General features: G+C 42.8%; 1 protein-coding gene across 1 annotated transcript; it reads left to right on the top strand.

Moving 5' to 3' along the window:
• Positions 1-767: 767 nt before the first annotated feature.
• On the top strand, positions 768-18,109 carry st6galnac5b (ST6 (alpha-N-acetyl-neuraminyl-2,3-beta-galactosyl-1,3)-N-acetylgalactosaminide alpha-2,6-sialyltransferase 5b; the record flags this gene model as incomplete). The annotated part of the gene is made up of 5 exons (XM_083766646.1): positions 768-832; positions 1,763-1,963; positions 14,984-15,393; positions 17,120-17,227; positions 17,869-18,109. The coding sequence occupies exons 1-5, from the start codon at positions 818-820 to the stop codon at positions 18,107-18,109; spliced, it is 975 nt and encodes a 324-aa protein (XP_083622772.1). The 5' UTR covers positions 768-817.
• Positions 18,110-23,560: the final 5,451 nt, after the last annotated feature.

Consider the following 23,560-nt stretch of genomic DNA (forward strand, 5'->3'; position numbering starts at 1 on the left):
TCATATTAAAACATTATTATTAAAACATATTGATAGACTTATTATAGTTATACATAACATATCTTGACGTGATATTACACATACAGTATAGCCTATATGAGAGAGAGAGAGAGAGAGAGAGAGAGAGGGGGGGGGGGAGAAAAGAAAAGAAAAGAAAAGAAAAGAAAAGAAAAGAAAAGAAAAGAAAAGAAAAGAAAAGAAAAGAAAAGAAAAGAAAAGAAAAGAAAAGAAAAGAAAAGAAAAGAAAAGAAAAGAAAAGAAAAGAAAAGAAAAGAAAAGAAAAGAAAAGAAAAGAAAAGAAAAGAAAAGAAAAGAAAAGAAATATATAAGTATATATATAAGTATAGCCTACAAAAATGCATGCACTCACCACTGAGTGAAACCGGTGGCCATTAGGACCATGTGCTGTGGGCATGGATGTGGGTCGATCGGCAGATCGTCCCTGTACAGCGCGCGCGCGTGTGCGTGTGTGTGTGTGTGTGTGTGTGTGTGTGTGTGTGTGTGTGTGTGTGTGTGTGTGTGTGTGTGTGTGTGTGTGTGTGTGTGTGTGTGCGTGCGTGCGTTTGTAGACTGTAGAATAGAGAGTACTATAGTAGGACGCACACGCGGCACACCACATAGTGATCTGTCTGCATGCTGCTCTGTGATGCTGGCATGCTGCCGTGGTCCAGGTGTTGCGTCCAGGCTACAAACTCGTGTTTCCACACAATAGTGCATTTCATTGTGTGCGCGCTCTGGCTTAATTGTTACGCTTGTAATGATGACAATAAGTGGACAAACGTTTGGCAAACCGGGGAAATAATTGAACAGTCGCAGAATGAGGACGCGAATGGTAATTATGAGCAAACTATTTCGGAATTTAGCAGGACAAGAATACAGCATTTTACCCTCTCTCTCATAGTCTCTTACTGGCAACATTGACACAGATGTAATTTTATTTGTGACGTTAAGAAAGAAGTTTTTTCTTATTATTCTGCAGTTTGTGTGCGTGTGCGAGTGTGCGTGTGTACATATAGTCAAATGTAACAGATATATATTATAACTTTTGTTTTGAGTGTAAGTTTGTGTTTTTCGATTGATTGATTGAAATATATTTATTAACAGTTTGCAGAATGGGTATACATTTAACATGAAAGCACAACTCAATACAAAGACTGTTACTGTGGACGACACACTGATAAAGCATTACACTTGTTTACAACATGTACAAATATACACTTTATATAAAGAATCACACCCGTGTGAAGTGAGGGGCGCTAATATCTAACTAAGTCTAACTCATCTTCTGTAGTAATTTAATAACCAATGACCAACAATAAAGAGACAATATGATGTAAATGACACATTATGATGTAAAATTTCCCTTCATTGTCATCAATGCGTTTACAAAACAAACATTGAACTAAAGACAAACATTAAACCTGTTTATAGGAGGGGCTCAAAAACAGAAAATCATATAGGCCTAAGGAGGTAACAAGGGAAAGGAAACATACACAGATTAAGGGGGAAAGGGGGCAGGGGGGTGGGATTCAGATTTTACGGGGGCCAGTTTCAAATTGCAGCCGTCCGTAGGTGCCCTTTGAGAGCGGTTTTGAAGGAGTCAAGGGATTTGCATGTCTTAATGGCTGTTGGTAGGGCGTTCCACATTTTGGTGGCATACAGTAGGAGCGAAAATTATTCAGTCCCTTGTTTGTGCCGATTGCCGAATCTGGGTTGAACATGGTTCTCAAAATGTATAATGTATAATTGTCTGTTTCCATAGTGTCATGGGGTTGTTGGAATTATCACCATTACCATGGTTACCAGTCTTATGGTGGTGTATCACAGCAGCTCTGGTGACACCTCTTCATCATCATCTTCATCAGCCTACCACTCGGACAACCATGGCCCACCACAGAAGCAGCCAAAGAAAAGGCCATTGACATCAACTCTGGCAGGATACACAGCTGTAATTGATCATAAGGTAAATATGCCAGACTGCATGCATAAATATGTTGTTGTATGTTTGTGCTCATAGTAGCCTATGTTATGGTAGGCCTATGTTATGTCATGTTTGCTAATTGTCTAATATAATAAATATATGAACGAATCTGCTTTAGTTGCGTGATTCAAACTAGGCTATCATACCGATTCACAGCAGGTCATCATTTAAATGTTGATTGAAAAACTGACCCAGTTGACAGTCACAAAGCAAATACAAGTGGAGGCAGACGGTATGCTAAATAATACATATTATTAGCCTTCCTCTGTCACCATGCCTGCCCCCCAGATGGCAACAGTACATTTTTGTATGTCATATTTACTTTGATTTCAAAATTGTAGAGGAATTGTTGTCTAAATGAGTGCCTATAACCTACATTTCTTGTTTGGATATGTATTCATTCTCAGTTTTCCAAGAGCAACAGCACAGACATTATTATATTTTGTCTTAAAATGTTTCACTCACTTGAGTGCGTTTGCCTTTGTAATATTCAATCACTTGTGCATGTGTGTGCATGCATTACATAAATGTTGCAACTTGCCAGACACTTCAGACAATGTAGAGTAGATATCATTATAGTGTGTGTGTGTGTGTGTGTGTGTGTGTGTGTGTGTGTGTGTGTGTGTGTGTGTGTGTGTGTGTGTGTGTGTGTGTGTGTGTGTGTGTGTGTGTGTGTGTGTGTGCGTGCGTGCGTGTGTTTGTGTGTGGCTAACTGCTCCTTAACACAAGGGTATGCATTGGCTTTCCCTGCATTTCAATTTTCTATGTGGAGCAACAATTCAACAGCTGAGTGTCTTTGAACATAATTTAGATCCTTTGGGTGTATATGTGTCAAGCATCAGGCGCTTCACAAGCACATTGATTACTATGGTGATGCTGTGCATGTGTAATGTGAAGAGCTCCTGATCTGTATTCGGCTGTCATCCGTGTAAAGCAGGCAGGCTGGCATGTAAATTGAAATTTCAGGTTTTTCACTAAAACAGCTTGCTGAGGCGTTGGGCAATTCCTCAGTGCCAGATTGAATAGGCATTAGAAAAAAGCTTCTCCTATGTGAAGTGTGGATGAGTCATGTTACAAAACTCCCTAGGAAATAGTCTGAACTTGAGATTCAGGCTTGGATTCTGCAGTAACAGCTTGTTTATTTTTTGGGTATGACCATATCGTGTATCAATAAGTTCAATCGGTGCAGTTATTATATCAATTCCTGGCTCGTTTCACTGGTGGCATTTCACTGCTGTTCTGAGCCAGTTATAATTGTCTGTCATAATGCACCATGCCGGATTGTTTCTCTAGCACAGTCTGCAGCATGCATGCCAGAGTTTGTAGCCTACTAATCTTTCAAGAACCACAGAATATATTTTGTATTTGGTGTATGTATTTGGTGTATGTAAACACCAAATATCTCAAAAGAACAAAGAGAATCTCTACTTTTATCGGGGGGGGGGGGGGGGGGGGGGGGTTCTTTTTCCGTGGTTGTTTTCACAAAAACGCTAACAAAAAGCAGATAAATTTAGTATAATACTATACTAAACTGGCTTGGATTTCTTTTTAAAGCATTGGTAGTCGATGAGTTAATGTGTACAATATAGGTCATCTCTTATGGTTAAAATAATCTCCTAACTAAGCATTGAGCTCAAGTGCACGGACAATCGGACATGCCACCTTTTTCTTGGACTTTACTTAGGTCACCAAATAAATGATTAACGTGTCTGCCATGAAATATTTAATGAGGAAACTATTTAAAACAGGTCTGGTATCGACCGCAATGGCAATTAAAGACATCAGTGCTGTGTCCTCTATGGCATGTACCTACAGTATACACAGTCCCTGCTTGAAGCATGAGTAAATCCCAATATACTCCATCATGTGACAATTAGCATAATCAGTGTTTTGGGGGTATAATTGTGGTTTACAAAAAACCTTTTAATTAAAAGTTTCAGTCAATTTAGAATGACACTAAATCGATTGGATTGGACAAATGATACAGAACCTATTTCAATTCAATGATCATTACACTCTTGAGGAGCCTCACAACTGGGTATTGGAAATAATATCATACTAGAATAATACAAATATACGAGTAAAATACAAGTATATTCAGGAATTATTAATCAATAGCAGAACACTCTCATGTCCATACTGTATGTCTATTTATACTACCTCAGAAATCAGTTCTGAGACTGAACCAGACCTCAGTCAGTTCTGGCCAGACCCCACCCTCTCAGTAATCTGCCCATAAGGCTCAATGGATCTGGCTAGCAATACCATGGCTCACTCCATCTGTCGCCTGAGCCACTGAAGTGTACAGCCAGCCCTGGAACTGGTGCTTGACCTCCCTCTGACGCGCTGTGGGAAATTTGCCACAAAGGTACAGTATGGAAGTTTTGCCATGTCTTGTGACAGTTTGTGTTTTATGCTGGAGTTTGGGTTTGGCCCTCATCATCTTCAAAATTAATGCTGCTTTTTCATTGTTGGCAGAATGAAAAAGTATTGGGCAGAATACATAAGTATTGTTATTGCCTACCCTGTCCCTACAAACCTCGGACGTCGGTTGAAGTATGTAGCCAGCTCAACTCATTAGTAGAGTAAAAGCACTCGATAAATAAATATTGAATAGTAATAGTAGTAGCAGTAGTGGGTGCATGTGTTTGTTCTGACGTACTAATGGCCGATTCATACTCCTATTTGACCCCTGTTTCGGCACTGTAGTGCCGAAATGATTTCAGCTCGTCAGAGATTTTCAGTAGCACCGAAGAGCCGACTTTAGGACGGTACCCACCCCCCCAACCTCAAATTACGTCAAATTGTAGGCTCTACAGCGCTGAACCGACTTTTATTCGGCTCTAAAATAGGAGTATGAATCGGCCCTAAGAGTCCAACAGGCATTAGTCTGACACTGCATGTCGGGATTCGGCAGCACATGTCGGAACTGAAACTGAGTCTTTGCAGCCATGCATGTGTCGGACTGTTGCACGTCAGACCAACGTCTGCGCCCGTAGTAGTATTAGCCTAGTATTAGTATTACTATTATAAGGCAATAGAACAACTCAGTTTCCAAACTGTTTCATTGATGTTGTTAGTGGATTTGTTGTTAGCAGCAAGTTATCTGGGTGGAGAAGCAAAGCTGCTGCTCTCTCTGTCTGTCAGTGGGATATATAGGAAAAGCACAAAGGCACTGTGAAGTGAAATGGACATTGTATTGTTCAAGTAGTAGCCTAGTATTGGACCAGACAGGTGAAGAATTCAATTTTAACACATTGTGGTTTGGGCAGTTCACTCCTTTGCACTGCAAAAGATTGCAGAAGATTAGAATGAAGTGTGGAAGTGGAGTGAAGTGTAATTTCTGCATTTCTTTCCTGACTCAGGACATTGAGTCTCAATACGATAAAGGAAGGCTAAAGGGCCTCTGAAAAAGGAATACTAATGAAAAACCCTAGTCACATCCCTTTAAATCACAAAAAATAATAATCTTTCAGCCAAAGCAATTGCATAAGTTGTGTTTTGAGATACAGTACACATGAATTTGGGAAGATCTCTGTCAAAAGAATAATCTATATATTGAAACAGTATTGTTGTGTAACTTAAAGACATGCGCATTGCTTAACCAACCTGGTCTCATGCCCAAACACGATGAAATAGCACGGATTGGCAATTCCGTACATACACGCCTAGAAAACTAAAAAATCCATACATATTACACTGACATCCTCCCCATAGACTGTGATGTTGGGGTGCCGTCTCTACCGAACTTGAGCCACGAGAGACACCACCGAGCACGCTAAAGCGCGAAAGTTTCTGTGTCAAAGTTCGGTAGAGCTGAATCAGCCCTGTCTGAGTTGTAACCCAATAGCACAGAATCGTAAATAATGTCAAACCCGATCTCACCCAAACACGGTGAAATAGCACAGATTGGCAATTCCATACGTACAATACTAGTGAAAGCCACGCCTCCATCGCGGTCAAAACAGTAGTAGTGTAATATGTACGGAATTGCCAATCCGTGCTATATTCACCGTGTTTGCGCAGTTTCCAGTTATTGCAGACAATCTCACAACCTTTCCAGAGAAATTGGAGGAAGCCACTTCTTGGTTGAGTGCCACATGGGTCCACGGTTCTGCTGTGTGAGATATTTCAGTGTGAGTCATTAACAGTCACCCCCGCCCCCGACTCGTCCCCTTCAGGACCATCCGGCACTGTCAGCTGACAGCTGACAGGGATTCTTGATGCAGAACTGCATCATTTTTCCCACTGCTCAGTGTCACTCTGCTTGCAGCAGCATACGGTAGTATGACTGCAGTAGCAGGAGCAGACCCACAGTCTGCCCGCAGGGTCAGCTGAGGTCTATACTGTTGCTGAAGGGAATAGCATGATGATAGTGCACGGCCACCAGACATACACCCTCACATACAGTACACACACGGACATAAACACATACAGTACCATAGACTGTAAAAAAAATATGGACAAAGTGTTCCCCAGGTCTAACATGGACGTAAAATGAAGCCTGTTATTCCTGCACTGTAAGTCGCCATCTTTCTAGATCCGTTTGGGCCCAGCTGGCCATTGGCTGGCTCCGTTTTGGCCCAGCTGGCCATTGGCTGGCCCAGACACGAGGCGGGACTTCCCCCCTTCTTCTCCGTTGGTTTTTATTTTGACTCGAGTGGGAGGGGAATCCCGATCATAGACTGTAACGGTAGCCACGCCCCTCAGAACATGCGCGACTTTATGGTAATTTCTTTTATAAATGGGACCATCATTTTCCAAAAAGAATATTATGACATTAGAAATGAGACTTTAAACTAGTGACTGGAAGCAGAAAGTATTCATGACCATGTTTATTAAGGTAATACAGTCTAGGTGAAGTTGGGCCCAAATACATGGACTTCTATGGGGCTATGGGTTTTTCTGGGTCCAATGACAGCGCCACAACAGGCCATTATATGAACTTTCAGGAGTTTCAGGCTTCACAAAATATCTGTCTGACTGCCCCCCCTGTACAGTACACATACAGTATCACGCGCAGCAGCGCACAAACACACACAACACTGAGACGTGTATGAACACTGGCAGACCTGGCTATAAGCACGCACGCACGCACCCGCACACACACACGCACTATGACGCACGCACACACACACTGTGACGCACGCACGCGCACACACACACACACACACACACACACACACACACACACACACACACACACACACACACACACACACACACACACACACACACACACACACACACAGACACACACACACACACATACACACACACACACAATGCACCGAAAGAACAAACAAACAAACCTGCATGTACTATATCCACAACTAAATATTACTGCAAATCATCATCACATCACATCACCACATCACACACACACACACACACACACACACACACACACACACACACACATGCACACTTCCAAAATGGTCACTTCTTTACTGTCCTCATCAACAACAACAATATCTGGTGTATTAGCTGTGACATCTGAAAAGGCATAATTTTCATTATTGTGCATGAACATGGCAGTTGAAACACGTGAGTGCTTATACATTTTGGCAGATGATGAAACATATGAACTTATGTCCTTAGCTAATACACACACACACACACATGCTCGCGTACGTCGTATGCACGCACACACGCACATACTCAATGTTAATTCAACTGTGAAATGGTTAAATTAACACTGGGGATAGTGCATACATTCATGCACACAGTTGAGAGACAGCCTCTCTCAATTGTCTAATTCTGCCCCTCACCTCCCTCTCTCTCTTTCTGCCATGTTGACCTTTCAGAAACTGTCAGTAGAATCAATCTACATTGGCCTTTAACACAAAATTACAAAACCTGCATAACCAAAACCTGCATAACCTGTGCTGTGTGTGTGTGCGTTGTGTGTTTGCTTGCAAGCCTGGGTGTGAGCGTGCACTTTTCCATACTCTGTCGGCGGAGCCTCATAATCACCGCAAGAGGAACAAGCTCACCCTGACCACAGGTCTCTCTTTGAATGCATTCTCAGAGTTAGTCTTCAACCACATATATAAAAGCAGTGCATAATAACATAATACATGTGTTACTGAATTGGATTACTTGTGCTAGGGGGTGAAAATTATTCTGGAGCAGTAGGGCAGGAAGCAATTAACAAACATGATGCAGCTGTGTGTTTCAGGCTGATCACTTGCCACTTCTTAAACACTTTAAACTTGGGGTTCCTATTTTGGGCATAGGGTTAGAAAATCCCGATCTACAAGCTCGGTTTAAAAGTGTTTAACGACTTGAAACCTATAGCTACCCTATTCTAGGGAATTGGTGAAAATGGCCGATCTGCAAGCTGCTCACAGTCACGACGCATCATTTTGCAATCTGCAACATGACCCAAAACCCAAATAATCAATTACACTTACCCCACACTTACTTGATCATACTACAGCGTCATAGAAAAGCACCAAAAGTAGCAGATCCACAAGCTCGAAACGTGGCACAAAGGGACACATTTTAATCTTGTAGACCTGTTACTTTTGGTGCTTCTGAATTTTAATCCTGAAATGTTTTGGATATATGAGGTTTCCACCCGGCAGAGACAATACATATACGGTAGCTAAAATCTAAAATGACACCGATGCTTTCCAGATCCATTTAGCAGCCCTGCGACCGCTGTGGGATCTAGTGTAACGCATGGGATTCAAACTCGGGTCTCCCACGTGAAAGTCCAACATCTTAACCACTAAACCAAAGGGATATCCCTATGGACTGGTGGAGATATTAGACTTTTGAGGCCATCAGGCTGAGGCTCTGAGGCACTCTGCTACACTAGTACCCTCACATATACCACAGAGCAGCACACCATTTTATTCTCCCCTTCATTTCACTGTTTCCGAGGGTGCATCCTCAGAGGCATGCCCCCAACCCCCCCATTTCCATGCACTCAAGGTTAAATTGACACGCAGGATATTGCAGTGAGGCTGAATGGAGCCTCACACACACGTGCGCAGTTGCGCACACATGCACACAATTTGCGAACAGAGTTTCCTTCACGAATGTGTCACCGGGAGGAGATTAATGAGATTTCAACTGTCAGGAGCATTCCAGTGTAATTAATTGGTCTCTGTGAACATATACCATAGCTCTGATCATTAAGACTTCCCTCCACGGTGGTGCGACTGATCTCCCCTGGTTCTCCGGTGATTTCTGTCAGTGTATTTTTGTATTGTATAAAAAGTGGTGGACTGGTGTTATTTTACTGTAAATAAGGAGGCCTTTATATTCAGCTGTACATCATCATTTTCGGGGCGCAACTATGTTGTGTATGAAACAAGCTTAAGCCACTAATTTTAGCGTTTTACTCATTATTGTTCCTCGCCTAGGATTTATGAAACCAAATCCATCATAACTTGCCTCATGAGTCCCCTGTGTCTTCAAACATGCCACATGGACACAATTGTTCACAAAATGTATGCTATCTATCTCGATCATAAATTGGATGGGATGTGTTCATCCTTTGGTGCCTGCCCAGGAGCGAAAACGGAGAGGTTAGATGATTGGAGAGAGCGGGAGAGGAGGGAGGCTCCGGTCTGATATTTAGAGGCTGACTGATGGAGTTCACTGGGAAAGTAATTATGATTGTGACGTTCCCCTGGGAAGTATATAAACAGGAAGATACTGATGAGTCTGGAGTCAATGTGTGGGCGGTAATTGACTGGGACTGGAACGGGAGCCATTGAACTGCCACTTCCTGTCTTGCCTGACTCCATGGGCCTGTTTGTAATGGCTTCAGATAATTAAATCAACACTGATGGTGAAGCCACTTCATGCTGAGCCTGTCGTTATTTTAGATCACGTTAATCAAGGAGAGTGTTTTCATCAAGGTTATGAATCATTGATCATAGATCTGGTCCCATTACACAAAGTACAGAGAACCTGAGTGACTGACTGACTAAAGTGCATGTGTGCATGTGTGTGTTAATGGGATTGATGTATTATATATATTTAGTTTAGTGTGGCACAATTAATCGAAAAAAATGTTAATCTGATTCAAACACCTATGCAACCTAGCCTCGGTCCCAGGCTTACTCATCTGCGAAGAGAAAAGCCTGATCTCAACCTACGGCAGAGACGCTATCGCCGGAAGTGTCGCGGTTCGGAACATCCGGCAAATGTATTTCCCCCGGATACGATATTATTCCGACCAATCACAACACTTGTTTTATTCACGGAGAATGTAAACTGATTTGTAAAGCATCAACGTCATTTCCTTGAGCGGTATTTCTGCCAAAATCCTGCAACTTCCTCCCGAAACAAATGATAGCCTCTACAGCTTAGGTTTTGCCCAGCGTTTGTGAAGAATCGTGCAGCGCTAGTTGGCTGTCCAATTCATTTAGTTACTCTTATGTTTTTGTTTATGTTTTTTTTTTATGGATATTTTCATGGAAAATTTTAGAATCGTGTGATAATCGTGATCTCAATTGTTGTGGAGGAAAACTTTCCTTCCTTCCTTCCTCAACTTCATTCTTTTTTTGTTCCCTCTTTCCTTTGCGTATTCATGGTAATGTGTATGTGGCACGGTTTAAATGCAGCCATTTGGTCAAGTTCTGGGATTTGTCAGTGAGAACTTTCATAAAGGACACATTTATTACTGTTAGGGAACATTTCCCAGGCTCTCTATGCCAGTGGTTCCCAAAGTGGGGTCCGGGGACCCCTAGGGGTCCTTGAGGGAGTTCCAGGGAGTCCCCAGCTAAATGATAGTTTGGAACCAAATGGACCCTTATGGGTCTGTAACTCTGAGAGTTAATTTATTTTTTATTTTTATCCCCAGTTATTTATTTTTTCACCCAGTGCCAATTAGCTAATGTAATCCTGGGCGCTACATTTCCTCTGCCAACCTGGGGGGGCAGCGGAAAATGTTAAAATTAACATTGATTTTACAATATAAATTGGGGTCTCAGAGAAATGCCATTAAATGGGGGTCCGTAGACTAATGCATGTCAAACTGGCGGTCTTTGAAATTAAACGGGTTGAGAATCACTGCTAGAGCTGTAACTATCTTCTCTTATGGGGGTCCCTGGCATATATCTTCAAATGGGGGTCTGCGGGCTAATAAGTGTCAATTTGAGGGTGCTTGACATGAAAAGGTTTGGGAACCACTGCTCTATGCTGTAATACCACTGGGCAATATGCAACCTGAAATTGCTTACCTTGCTCCATACCTGCACTATTGAAAAGAGTACCGGTATATTCTGTTTTAGAGTTTTGTTAAAGCATTTTCAGTGTTATCATTGGCTTAAAAGGGAAAGAGAGTATTTTCTGGCCCTGGGGGAGGGTAAATAGCTTGTGTGTGTGTGTGTGTGTGTGTGTGTGTGTGTGTGTGTGTGTGTGTGTGTGTGTGTGTGTGTGTGTGTGTGTGTGTGTGTGTGTGTGTGTGTTGTGTGTGCTTGCGTGCATGTGTGTGCGTGCGTGAGTGCAAACACATAGTATGGAGCTTAAAGCACGGTTCAGAATGCCAAAGGGATTCTCCATTAAGGCTTGGAATAATTCATAACAGGTGGGCTCTTGACATTCTTATGTGTTCTAGTCTGTAGAATCACAGTGTTGCTCTCTTTAGTTTTTGCACCATAATGTGTAACTACGTTTATAAAACAGGCCTCAGTGAAATTTGAATATACACTAAAATGTCTGGTTCACCTTGCTGTCTGAGAATGTGAGAATGTCATCCCATCTGATTGTACTACAGTACAATCAGAGACTCATCTCCATCGCCCAAGGATGGAGTCTATGATGTCATATGAGTGAAATCCCCTCTTCAGTGGTAAGCAAGATGGAGGGGCTGGCATGGGACTACCACACGTAGGTCAAGAAAGCTTAGAGAAGGAAAAGACGCCAACGTCATGGTGTCACGTGACTGGACGCCGGGGCTGCGCCATGACACCCCACCACGCCCCCATGTGCCAAAACTCACACTGGAAGTTTGATGAATACATTGCAGTGGATGGGAGCCCGCTGGACATCTTGTAAACAAACATTATTTATGAACGATAGCGACCTTTGTCATATAATCAGTCCAGGAATATAATAGAAGACATATCACAGATTGTTTTCCGACTGGGTGTTTTTCGATTTGCTAACTGTTTAATTTTATTCAGGAATTTAAAGAGCACAGAGTACGGCTCTGGGCTGAATGGGCTTAACCTGACTCCGCCAGCTGGTGGCAGTATTGGGTTCACAATCCTGCCTTCAAAAGCCCATAGGCCTATTGTTTTTAATTCATCAACATTACAAACTAAATAACGCTTAAAAAATGTTGACAATAAAGGATTTTGCAATATTACAAGTCAGTGGTGTTTGATGAAATACTTTTTTTCAAATTAACAGTAGCCTTAGGACCAACCCGCCTAGTATACAACAGTAGTTTTAAGTAGTAGGCTACACAGTGACGAATCTGCTGCCAAAACTGCTGGGAATGCATTGGAGTGAATGGAGCAAAGTATAGACATATAAATAAACACTTTCTGAATGATTGAGACCATTGTAAAATAAACGCTTCTGTAACATAACATCACACATTACTTTCTACTGTCTTGAAGTCACCACTAAGTACCCAGTGGTCTAGGTTTACTGGCGCCCACCTCCCCCCTAGCTTTAACTGTTTATACCTGAGCGGTGACTGTGAGCGCACGTAGCCCGTAAGCATGCCATGCACACTTGACTTACAGGAGTGTGGACTGCTATGGCTCCAGTAGGCTACTGCTGCTGTGTGGTGTTCTCCTCCATCAAAGAACAGTTACAGATATATTCGTCCTTTTAGTTTCGCTAGTGTCCAGTAAGGATGTTTGTCTGACCATTTTAAGTCTACTTTTGTGTTTTAGGCTTAGGCTATACAGCTGTTCTGTGTGCATGCCGCGATGCGTGCGTGCGTGCGCGTGAGTCACGTTCCGTGGTACCAGTACAATTTCATTTAGCCAGTCATTCATTCATATTTAACTTGAAACTGAATAAGGCAATGTCTGGAGTTGATAGAGCAAGCATTAACTTCTTTAAGGTATGCCTATGCCTACTATATTTTGAGGGACACATGACACTTAAATCGTTTAATATTACCTCTACATTTCACATGCAAATATTATACTTTCACTACAATTATTAGTTATTACTAGACTACTATTACGTTGTATTGTACTACTTAAAACTACTGTTGTATTATACTAGGCGGGTTGGTCCTAAGGCTACTGTTAATTTGCATATTTATTCTGAAACTTAACCACTTGTAGAGCATATTACATTGTGATAGGCTACTGCTAGGCAACTTTTACTTTAGTGAAAAAAAGTATTTCATCAAACACCACTGACTTGTAATATTGCAAAATCCTTTATTCTCAACATTTTTAAAGCGTTATTTAGTTTGTAATGTTGATGAATTAAAAACAATATAGGCCTATGGGCTTTTGAAGGCAGGATTGTGAACTCAATACTGCCACCAGCTGGCGGAGTCAGGTTAAGCCTAATGTCTTCTATTATATTCCTGGACCGATTATATGACAAAGGTCGCTATCGTTCATAAATAATGTTTGTTTACAAGATGTCCAGCGGGCTCCCATCCACTGCAATGTATTCATCGAACTTCCAGTGTGAGTTTTGGCACATGGGGGTGTGGTGGGGTGTCATGGCGCAGCCCCGGCGTCCAGTCACGTGACACAATGACGTTGGCGTCTTTTCCTTCTCTAAGCTTTCTTGACGTAGGTAGGCCTCTTTGGTGGGAACACGCTACAACTGTGATCCATCAGCGTGGGATACAAGCAAGAGAAGGCTCGGCTGTTGCTAGAGCTGAGGGAATCCACTGACCAGCTGGTGAGAGCAGCGGGCACCCAGATAACAGGAAGAAAGTGGAAAGCCCATGAAGAGGTCGACATTGTATTGGTGGTCGGCAGAGTCCAGGAGGGTCGAGCAGGCCTTGGGAGGGGAGATACTTGTTCTGGTCCAAGGCTTCCAAAGAAGACCGAAGAGCAGTGGTGGCAGAAGTGGCTAGAACTGAGCAGGAACGCCTTAACATCAAAGTGGTGTCCCAAGGCCAGCAAGGAATGGAATGATTCACAGACAGGTCCATGTCATGGTCTGACCTGTGGAAGATCCCCAAGCTAGGCTCAGCTACACCTGTGCCCTTTGTGACACCATCAATGCGAGCCAGTCCAGCACATCCTGACGGGCTGCAGGACACTGCTGTCCAAAGGCCACCCAGATGGCGACACAATCAAGTGCTGAAAAATCTGGCAGAGGTGGCAGAGTCATGCAGAAAGGAGGCAACAGCAGACCTTCTGCTCCAGGCCATCCCATCCAGTTCACAAGGGCTGGAGAGGGCGGCAAATCAAGCATTCAGTGACATGGTCGGCCCTAGTATCACGTAACTACATGGCAACCTATCCGACAAGCCCGTATGATGTTCTCCATTTTCTACAATGCTTCTTTGTAGTGTCGTGCTAGTGTAAGTGCCCTGTAACTGTAAGGCACACCATTTCTGAACAATTTAGTTGTTATGCCAATTGATTCCTTTGTCACTACTATTGTATCCTACTGAGTACTGACTCACCTTCCAGTGAAGAGCCCCACCACGTGGATTTGAACACACAACCTTCGTGGTGGTGGTTTCCCAAGCGCATGGGAAAAACTTTGAACTTGAGCCGAAGAACTAACTTTGTACTTAGTAGCAAACTAAACATGCATGAATAACATCCAGTCATTTCATCTTTGAGGACGCATTTAACTGTAATCATTGGTACTTTGGTGGAACTAATGGCAGTCAAATGGGTCTCATTCCATTTGAATAATCAACATAATAATCACACAAATGAGATGCACGCTACATCTCATTTACTGAAAGCCACATAAAATCTTCATCCGGATCCATTTGGTTACATTACCGCACACTCTCAGAGTTGAATTAACACTGAGCATTTTACAGAGTACAGCTTTCAGAATGACCTTTGACCCTTGCCCTCCCAACAGCCTCTGAAGATGCACTGCACCTCCTGCTCCCTGGTCACCAGCTCCGGTCAGCTGACAGGAAGCAAGCGGGGCGACGAGATCGACCGTGCAGAGTGCGTCATCCGCATGAACGACGCCCCCAGTGCCGGCTACCACGGCGACGTTGGCCGCCGCACCCATCTCCGCGTGGTGGCCCACTCCAGCCTGCAGAGAGTGCTGCGGAACAGCCGGGAGCTGCTCAACGCCAGCCAGGACGCCGCGCTGATCTTCTGGGGGCCGAGCATGAGCATGAGGCGGGACGGGAGGGGGCTGGTCTACAACCAACTCAGACTGCTGAAGCAGCAGCAGCCCGCGCTCAAGGTGTACGTCATCTCCCGGGGAAAGATGCTGAGGTTCGACGAACTCTTCAAAAACGAAACGGGAATAGACAGGTGAGCTTTCAAGACGAAAGAGTTCTGTCGTCCTAACCACATGAAAACTGGTGTTTAGATTGAGGACAGCATTCTTAATTGCTGCCAACAAAAAAAACGATAAAGATAAAAAAATAAATGTTAGCCAAGCAGCAGGGTGTTAATTAGAGGAACTACACCCTGGTGGTAAACTAAGGTTGCACTGGCCTCTACAGGAAACATTTAATTAGTTTGCACTGCTGGTCACACCCTAATCATGATGTACACTAGTTGTCAAATCCCCCAATAAGCAAGAAACCTATATTTTGAAAGCAAGACTGAGAGAGCCTAGAGCCAAATTTAGCATCACTTTAGAAGTAAAGACCCAGAAGTCAGAAGCTGGGATCCATCACTGATCAGGAGAGACACAGTGTGTTCAGTGTGAAAAGCAGCAGTGTTGTACACTGGGCGAGGAAAAAATAAGAAAACAAATCAACGATTGGAGCTGGGAAGACTGGAACCTATCAAGCCATCGAGGGGAATGTCACTGGTGATAAATTATTATTCTAGTGTTGTATTATTACATTGCTTGATTAATGCTGTTAGGCCAGCTAGTGCAATACTAGTTTTCTGCAGATACTTACATTGGGTGTATTTCGTTTTTGAAGTGTGTGTGTGTGTGTGTGTGTGTGTGTGTGTGTGTGTGTGTGTGTGTGTGTGTGTGTGTGTGTGTGTGTGTGTGTGTGGTATATATGTGGGTGCATGTGTGCATGTGTGTGGGTGGCGAGGAAGAAGAAGCATTTCATTTCAACACATGCTGTGTGCTGAGTGAAAAAAGAGTGAAAATTTGATCAAATAAATAAATAACTAAATTAATCACTTCTGCTTTCGAGCTTGATGTACTAGACACAGAACGTGCAGTGAAGGCAGAGCGCTTTATTTTCAGAACTATACAGATTACACTCTTATGAAAGCCCTGCTGTATTTTTTTACATGCTCATTCAACAAAAGAACAAGTGGGAGATCCGAGCTGCGAAACCACTCACAGTACCATTAATGGGATTTACATCAAAGCTAATGCCAATATATGGTGAAGGATTTGAGGGGATTTGGTTAACATTATGAGGTCACGATTGTCCCTCACTGAATCCAGAATGACATTTCTACAGGGGGATTCAGTCTTTTCTCGTGTACTGTAGCAATGCCCAGTGAAGCATTTACAGCTTTGAGTTGTCATCAGAAATAGACGATTCGTTCTACTTTGAAGTCAGATTAAATCTCTCCGGATGCATGACTATCCCCTGGGTACAAGCAAGGACTGAATGAGATGTTGAAGGCCAATTTATACTTTTACCCATGATGGGAAATGACTGCTTTTCGATCAAGAAACATTTTGTGTCACATTTTCTCGATTGAAGATCAGTTGTTTTGACACTGTCACAAGAAGCTGACACCTGAACAAGAACATCTATCGATTGCTCATTTTAAGCAGTATAACCTAGCGTTCAGACATGTATGACTACTAGATATGAGACTTAAGGTTTGATAAAAGGTTTTTTTTAATAATAGCTTTTCACTTCATACTTCTTGTGAAATGTGTGTGTGTGTGTGTGTGTGTGTGTGTGTGTGTGTGTGTGTGTGTGTGTGTGTGTGTGTGTGTGTGTGTGTGTGTGTGTGTGTGTGTGTGTGTGTGTGTGTGTGTGTGTGTGTGTGTGTGTGTAAATAAATACATAAATATGTTTAATATACTGTACATGTTGTCTTCTAGGAAGAGGTCCAACTCCTGGTTGAGTACAGGCTGGTTCACCATGGCTATAGTACTGGAGCTGTGTGATAGGATCAATGTATATGGAATGGTGCCTCCTGACTTCTGCAGGTGGGGTCTTGTGCTCTCATATTTTCATGTATTGCATGTACTGTACGACCACTCTTATCCTGAGTGACATTCATGTGCAAAAATGAGAAAAGAATGAACAGCGTGAGTACTCCCTGCAGTGCTACATTCAGGTTTCTGTCATTGCCACACAAAGAGGCAGGCACAGATGAAAAATTACTTTGACATTTGCAATACACAAAATCTAGTAAACTCAATCACTAGAACTGAAACCAGTGGAAGTGCAAAATATAACAATTCCCAAGGCACGCATGCCCTTCCACGACCCACCCCCTCCAACGGAACATCACAGGAAACAACATTGTAATGCTGGCCTATACAGTATACTCTCACATGCATCCTCAAAAAGAAGACAGGTAGTGACATAATGCTCATGAGGGAATGTAAGCTGGATTGGAGTGGCTCTTCACTTAACTCTCTGGATCACGGACTGTCAGCATGAGATCAATGCTGTTGACTTTGATGAACACATCGGTGGGTTCTAGGCTCTTACAGTATGTTGTGTTGTGTGCTACTCTCTCTGCCGCTGTTTCTCTTTCGTTATACTATGTTCTTGTTGTACCCCCACTTCCCTTCATTATCTCATCTATATTCTCTCTGTTCCTTATTCTCCTTCTTTGCAGATCATCTTCCCATCCCTTGGTGCCGTACCATTACTACGAGCCCACAGGGCCTGACGAGTGCTCCATGTATCTCTCTCATGAACACAGCCGAAAGGGAAGCCACCACCGCTTCATCACAGAGAAGGCGGTGTTCTCCAACTGGGCTCGAACTTTCAACATCCACTTCTACCAACCCAACTGGAAACCATCCTCTGCTATTCACTTGAATGTCTCGTATACTCCAGACCCGGCTGGCACCTGAGGCCTGAGAGATGTTCACGAATATGGAAATACTACTGTAACTGTGTGTGTGTGTGTGTGTGTGTGTGTGTGTGTGTGTGTGTGTGTGCGCGTGCGTGCGCGCGTGCGTGCGTGCGCGCGTGCGTGCGTGCGTGCGTGCGTGCGTGCGTGCGTGCGTGCGTGTGTGCGTGCGTGCGTGCGAGAATGCGTGCAAGAATGCATTTGTGCAGGGTAGGCTTGTATGTGTGAGGGAGAGACGGAGAGAGATACATACAGAGTACAGACACACACACAGAGAGAGAGGCATTCAGTGTACAGATTCCATTCTTGCCATTGTGAATGCACAATAGAGTGGCAACATGGTACAATCTGCTACTACTACGGCACGCTGCTTACAGCATAAGAAGAGTGACAGATCTGGAACAGTGCATAAGCATAATGGCGATACGTGCAGCAACAGTATTTTTGGAAACGTAATAAATTAGAAAACAGATTAGAGCCAGAGTTATAGATTAATAATGTATTATCTGTGGCTCTACAAAGAGCTACAGTGTTGATACCTCCAAGAGATGGGACAGACAATAAATAAGCGGCCATAGCTGAGTGGATAGAGAACGTGGAAAATCGCCGGCTCGACTAACCCAGTCAAAGTGTCCCTGAGCAAAATGCTAAACCGGCTCCCCCTTGTGTGATCATTGCATTCATCTGCTGGTGAAGCATTCAAAGTAATGTACTCTCCCCAGGGATACACTACTCCTGGAACTGTGCAGCAATAGAAGTTTCTTCAGTGTGACTGAATGTCTTTTTATGAATGAAAATGCATAAATACAATTGAATTCCACTGTCCCAGAACAGATGGGGTGATAAATGAGGCCAACTGAGCCCATGTGGTTGATATTCTTCTAGGCTGTAATTTGCCCTGTTTTTTAAAAGCTAAATGTGTAGCCTATAAACACAATCCCTGAACATCATGCATATAGTAAGTAACCACAAAATAAATCAGATGATGTACTAGTGATGCTTAATAATCAAAGCAAAGTATACTGAACAGCCTCCTTAAACTTTACCCATATATGGCAACAATATCAGTGGTGGAAAAATCATAACGGTCCATTTTTGGTACTCTTTGCTCTCAGGATGTTGCTGTGTGGGATGTCATGCAGAGAGACTTGACTCCCCCTGGAGTTGTAGATTGTGTGTTCAGCACTAATGGCTGCTCTTCGAGCTGTAAGGGTTGGATTCTAAAGGCTTCAAAGGACGAGCTGGCTGCAAATGAGCCTGCCACCAGTACCTTATAATCATATAAATGCTCTGGGGCAGAATGATGATTGCTGTGCATCACCTTGTGCATCACCTTTTCAAGTTAGAAAAAGAGTAATGAATATGCAGAACATAATACATTTTGAATATAATGGTTATGAATGGTGATGAAATTGCACATTTTTTAATCTTTCTGATATTGAAAATGCTTGCAGTTTGTAGATGGAGGGTGTTTAGTCTTCCAGTTTCACGCTCTCCCGTTGGTTATCATCAACAATAAGATATTTTATGATGAAGATGTTTCACATTTTTCTAAAATAAGATTGTGAATATTATTATATTTATTGCCAATACCTATTCTACAATATAGGGCCTGCAGATGAAACCCTGATGTTCATTTCCTCAGCATTCATTTGCATTCCGATTCTTATCCCCCATGACTCGAGTCCCCCAGCCATTGATAAGTATGCACTTGCCACAGCAAATGCTGTGAAATTACAGCTCTGCCAAACCAATGGTTTAAAAATTAATTAATAAATCAAATGCCATCTTCCCATCACGAGACCAAAATGTTTTTCCGATAAGAATGAATGGACCAACACTATCTCATGCAAGGTGTTGACAGCTATCATAATCTCTACAAAGTCAGATGATTACACAGCCATAATCCCATTTCTGAAAAAAGCAGATACTGGCTTACATTTGTTATTAGGTAATTCTCTCTTTTATGTTTTCCTTTTTTTTTAACAAGATAAGGAGACTGCAAAATTTGCTGTTAGCCTGACACCTTGTGGCCATCGTTTGTGTCATCAAGCATGGTTTTCAAGTTTTGGTTGTTGTTATTTACAAGCCTTATTGTAAAGTCACGGTTAGGACTAAGTAAAATTATGTTTAAAATTAATGAAATCTGCCAAATTATACATTTTCAGAGAGGTAGAAACTGATGTTCTTTCCAGGTTGAAAATTGTTCTGATTTAGTGTTAGTGTGTGAGTTTGCTATTTAAGCTGCTATTCCATCAACAATGAAATGTTACATTACTTTATATTCATTGCATGCATATGTTCAACCAAAGGCCATATTATGTTACATTACAATTTCTTGATTCACATAATGATGTCAATAACATTCTGGTAATAATGGTCATAGGCCTACTAGCTTCTACGTGAAAGGCTGACTATGAAAGACATTTTCATCAACCAGCAGAAAGCAGATTGTATAGGCCTATAGCCTGATTGGAGTCTACTCAACGAACTTATTGTCCAAGCACTGTTAGCCATTAAAGCAAAATGGCAACTACAGTACAATTGTATGAAGCTATGAAATTCAGGAATATTTCTTCAAAGATGACCTGCCAACTGAATTGGAAAACTTCAATTTGTGGGCTGTGGCGTGGATCGTATAGTCTGTCAACCACTTACTGTAAGGTAGGCCTAGACTGCACATTCCATTCCTCTACGCTGTGTTGCATGTCCCCCTTATCCCCCATCATGCCCATGCTTCCTTTCTCTCTACAATCTTATCTGTAGAGACTCTCTGCCAGAGAGAGATAAGAACATTAAATTATATTAATCTTGGTAAGATCTTCAGAAGCATTCAGAATGTGTAACAGAGTTTCTAAATTGGACAGACAATTTATGTGAACCTTTAAGATGGTCACTCTGCACACTAGTAGCCTACAGGGGACAGGAGTGGGTAGATTTTTCTGTGTGTCAAATTAGTTGTCGACTTTACCATTTCAAAGCATCAAAATGTAGATCTGCTATTCTCAACATATTTTCATACATTTGCATCCAGCTGAGCTTGTTTGCTTTTCACTGTTTGCCATTCTCTGTTGTTACACTTACCTGACTCCGGCAATGCAACACATCGTACGTCTCTAAATGTTTTGATGAATTGAAAATGGTGGGCCCTATTGTAAACAAGTGTTTTGATTGATTGATTGAAATATTTATTAACAGTTTGTAGAATTACAGTACATTTCAAGCAGGGACGGATTAACCCCCATGAGGGCCCCTGTGCCGGTCATTTTTGCAGGGCCCCCATAGCGCAACATTTTGTGTTTTTCCGTGTTTTTATCATGTTTTTGACCTAAATTTAACTAAATCAATGGCCAATGAAGGGCCCCAGGAGCCCTTTTCAGGGCGTCAAACCTAGTGCTGCGTGGTCCAATTTCCCAGAAGGGCCCCTGAGAGCCAAGGGCCCCTGGGCCACAGCCCCACTGGCCCAATGGCTAATTTGTCCCTGATTTCAAGCACAAACTCAATACAAAGACTGTTAACTGTGAGTGGACGACCCAATTAAGCATTACACTTGTTTACAACAGGGTCCACATTGTTCAATTCATCAAAACATTTAGAGACATACAAATAGACACTTCTATGTAGTTAAAGAACAGAACAGGAATTCATCATATAGGAAGCAAAAAGGGAAAAGATACAGTGAGGGGAAGGGGGGGGGGGGGGGGGGGGGGGCGGTGGGGGGATTCAGATTTTACAGAGGCCAGTTTCGAATTGCAGCCATCCGTAGGTGCCCTTTGAGAGCGGTTTTGAAGGAGTCAAGGGATTCACATGTCTTAATGACTGTTGGTAGGGCGTTCCACATTTTGGTGGCATAGGAGCGAAAATAATTTAGTCCCTTGTTTGTGCCGAATCTGGGTTGTACATGGTTTGTTGCACTTTTGGTTTGTTGTAATGCTTTATGGTGTCGTCCACTCATTGTTAACAGTTTTTGTATTGAGTTGTACTTGAAATGTACTGTAATTCTGCAAACCGTTAATAAATCAATAAATCAAAACCACAGGCCAAACCACTAAAACAGACATATTTAAAAAGGTGTGCAGTGCAGGTGTTTATGCATTTATGTCATTATCAATTTCTTTCAAGAAATCCATGCAGATGGGTTGATAAACCACTTGATGGTTTGATGGTTCCGTGCAGAATATTCTACATTCCTATTGCGTAGATAAAACCGTAGATAATTGTCTCCACCAGGCCGAAGGCATGGGGAGAGAGTATGTTTTGCACTCCGTCCGTGTGTGTGTGTGTGTGTGTGTGAGACTGAGTGAGTCATGTGTGTGAGTCCGTGTGTCCGTCCGTCTGTGTACAGTTAATCTCCGGCACTGTAGAAAACCACACCACTCTATAGCTGAGAGTGGGGTGGAGTAGTAGCAGGTTGCCTTGTTGGTGGTGGGTGGGGCCATTGGCACACCTGGGAACTATAGGCTATACTGCTATAGGCCTAACTAGAAGCCACAGACAAACATTTGTACCTGATTTCTGGAGAGGTGCTGGCAGCAACACAACTACATTGTGCCTAATGAGTGCCTATATATATTGATGCATTACTCATAAGTTTTCTTTCTATTTGCCAAAATGCTCCTTTGAGTATTTGATTAGCTTAATTTGTTTATGCCTACGTTTGTTTATAGTTTCATTTGTTTATATGATATCAAGATTCAAGATTCAATATTTAATTTGCCATGTCAACAAGTTGATAGGAATTTGTCATTGTGTAGGCACTCATTGCAGTTACGGGGATAGAGACAACAATCAGAGCTACACAGCTGCAGCCATATTTCGGCGCTGCCCTCAGCTTTCTTGCATCAGAAAAAAAGAAAAGAGGAAGAAGAAGGATAGGGGGGGTGGAGAGGGGGGGCGGTAAGAAGACATCACATCACATTTCAAGTAAGATGATAATACTCAGCTGTGCAGGCACGTTTCTGGGTGGGGGTGGCGGGGGCTTGGGCCAGGCATAAAAAAGCTCTCTTCCTACGCAAGTCATCGAAGGGATGAGCTGCGCTGGGGGAGGAAAAAAAGATACCTAGCTGCAGGGGGAGTGGTGTGGGGGGTAGAAGGCGGCTGTGTGTAAAGACATGTGTGTCCATGAGAACAGTTCGGTGGAAAGTTCATTTCCCATGTGTTTGTGTAAGGGTGTTCCTGGCATATCTCCCCAAGGTCATGTCACGTTGCCTCATTGTCCTGCGTTCATGGCGGGTTCAGTGGAGACAAACACGGCCCAGACGAAGACATGCACAACAGGTGTCAGGGAGGGTGGGGGTTGAGGTGGGGGGGGGGGGGGGGCAGAGGATATTTTTCTTACGCTGTCTCTTTGTGGAGATTGTCAATTGGGGGGGGGAATCCAGATTCATGTTTAGAGCGAGGGATAGCAATATGGCTATTTCTCCTCTATGTCCGTTATGGCTCTCTGTCAGTC

The sequence above is a fragment of the Protomyctophum parallelum genome, assembly GCF_964188405.1.
Source record: "Protomyctophum parallelum genome assembly, chromosome: 6".
Lineage (NCBI taxonomy): Eukaryota > Metazoa > Chordata > Actinopteri > Myctophiformes > Myctophidae > Protomyctophum > Protomyctophum parallelum.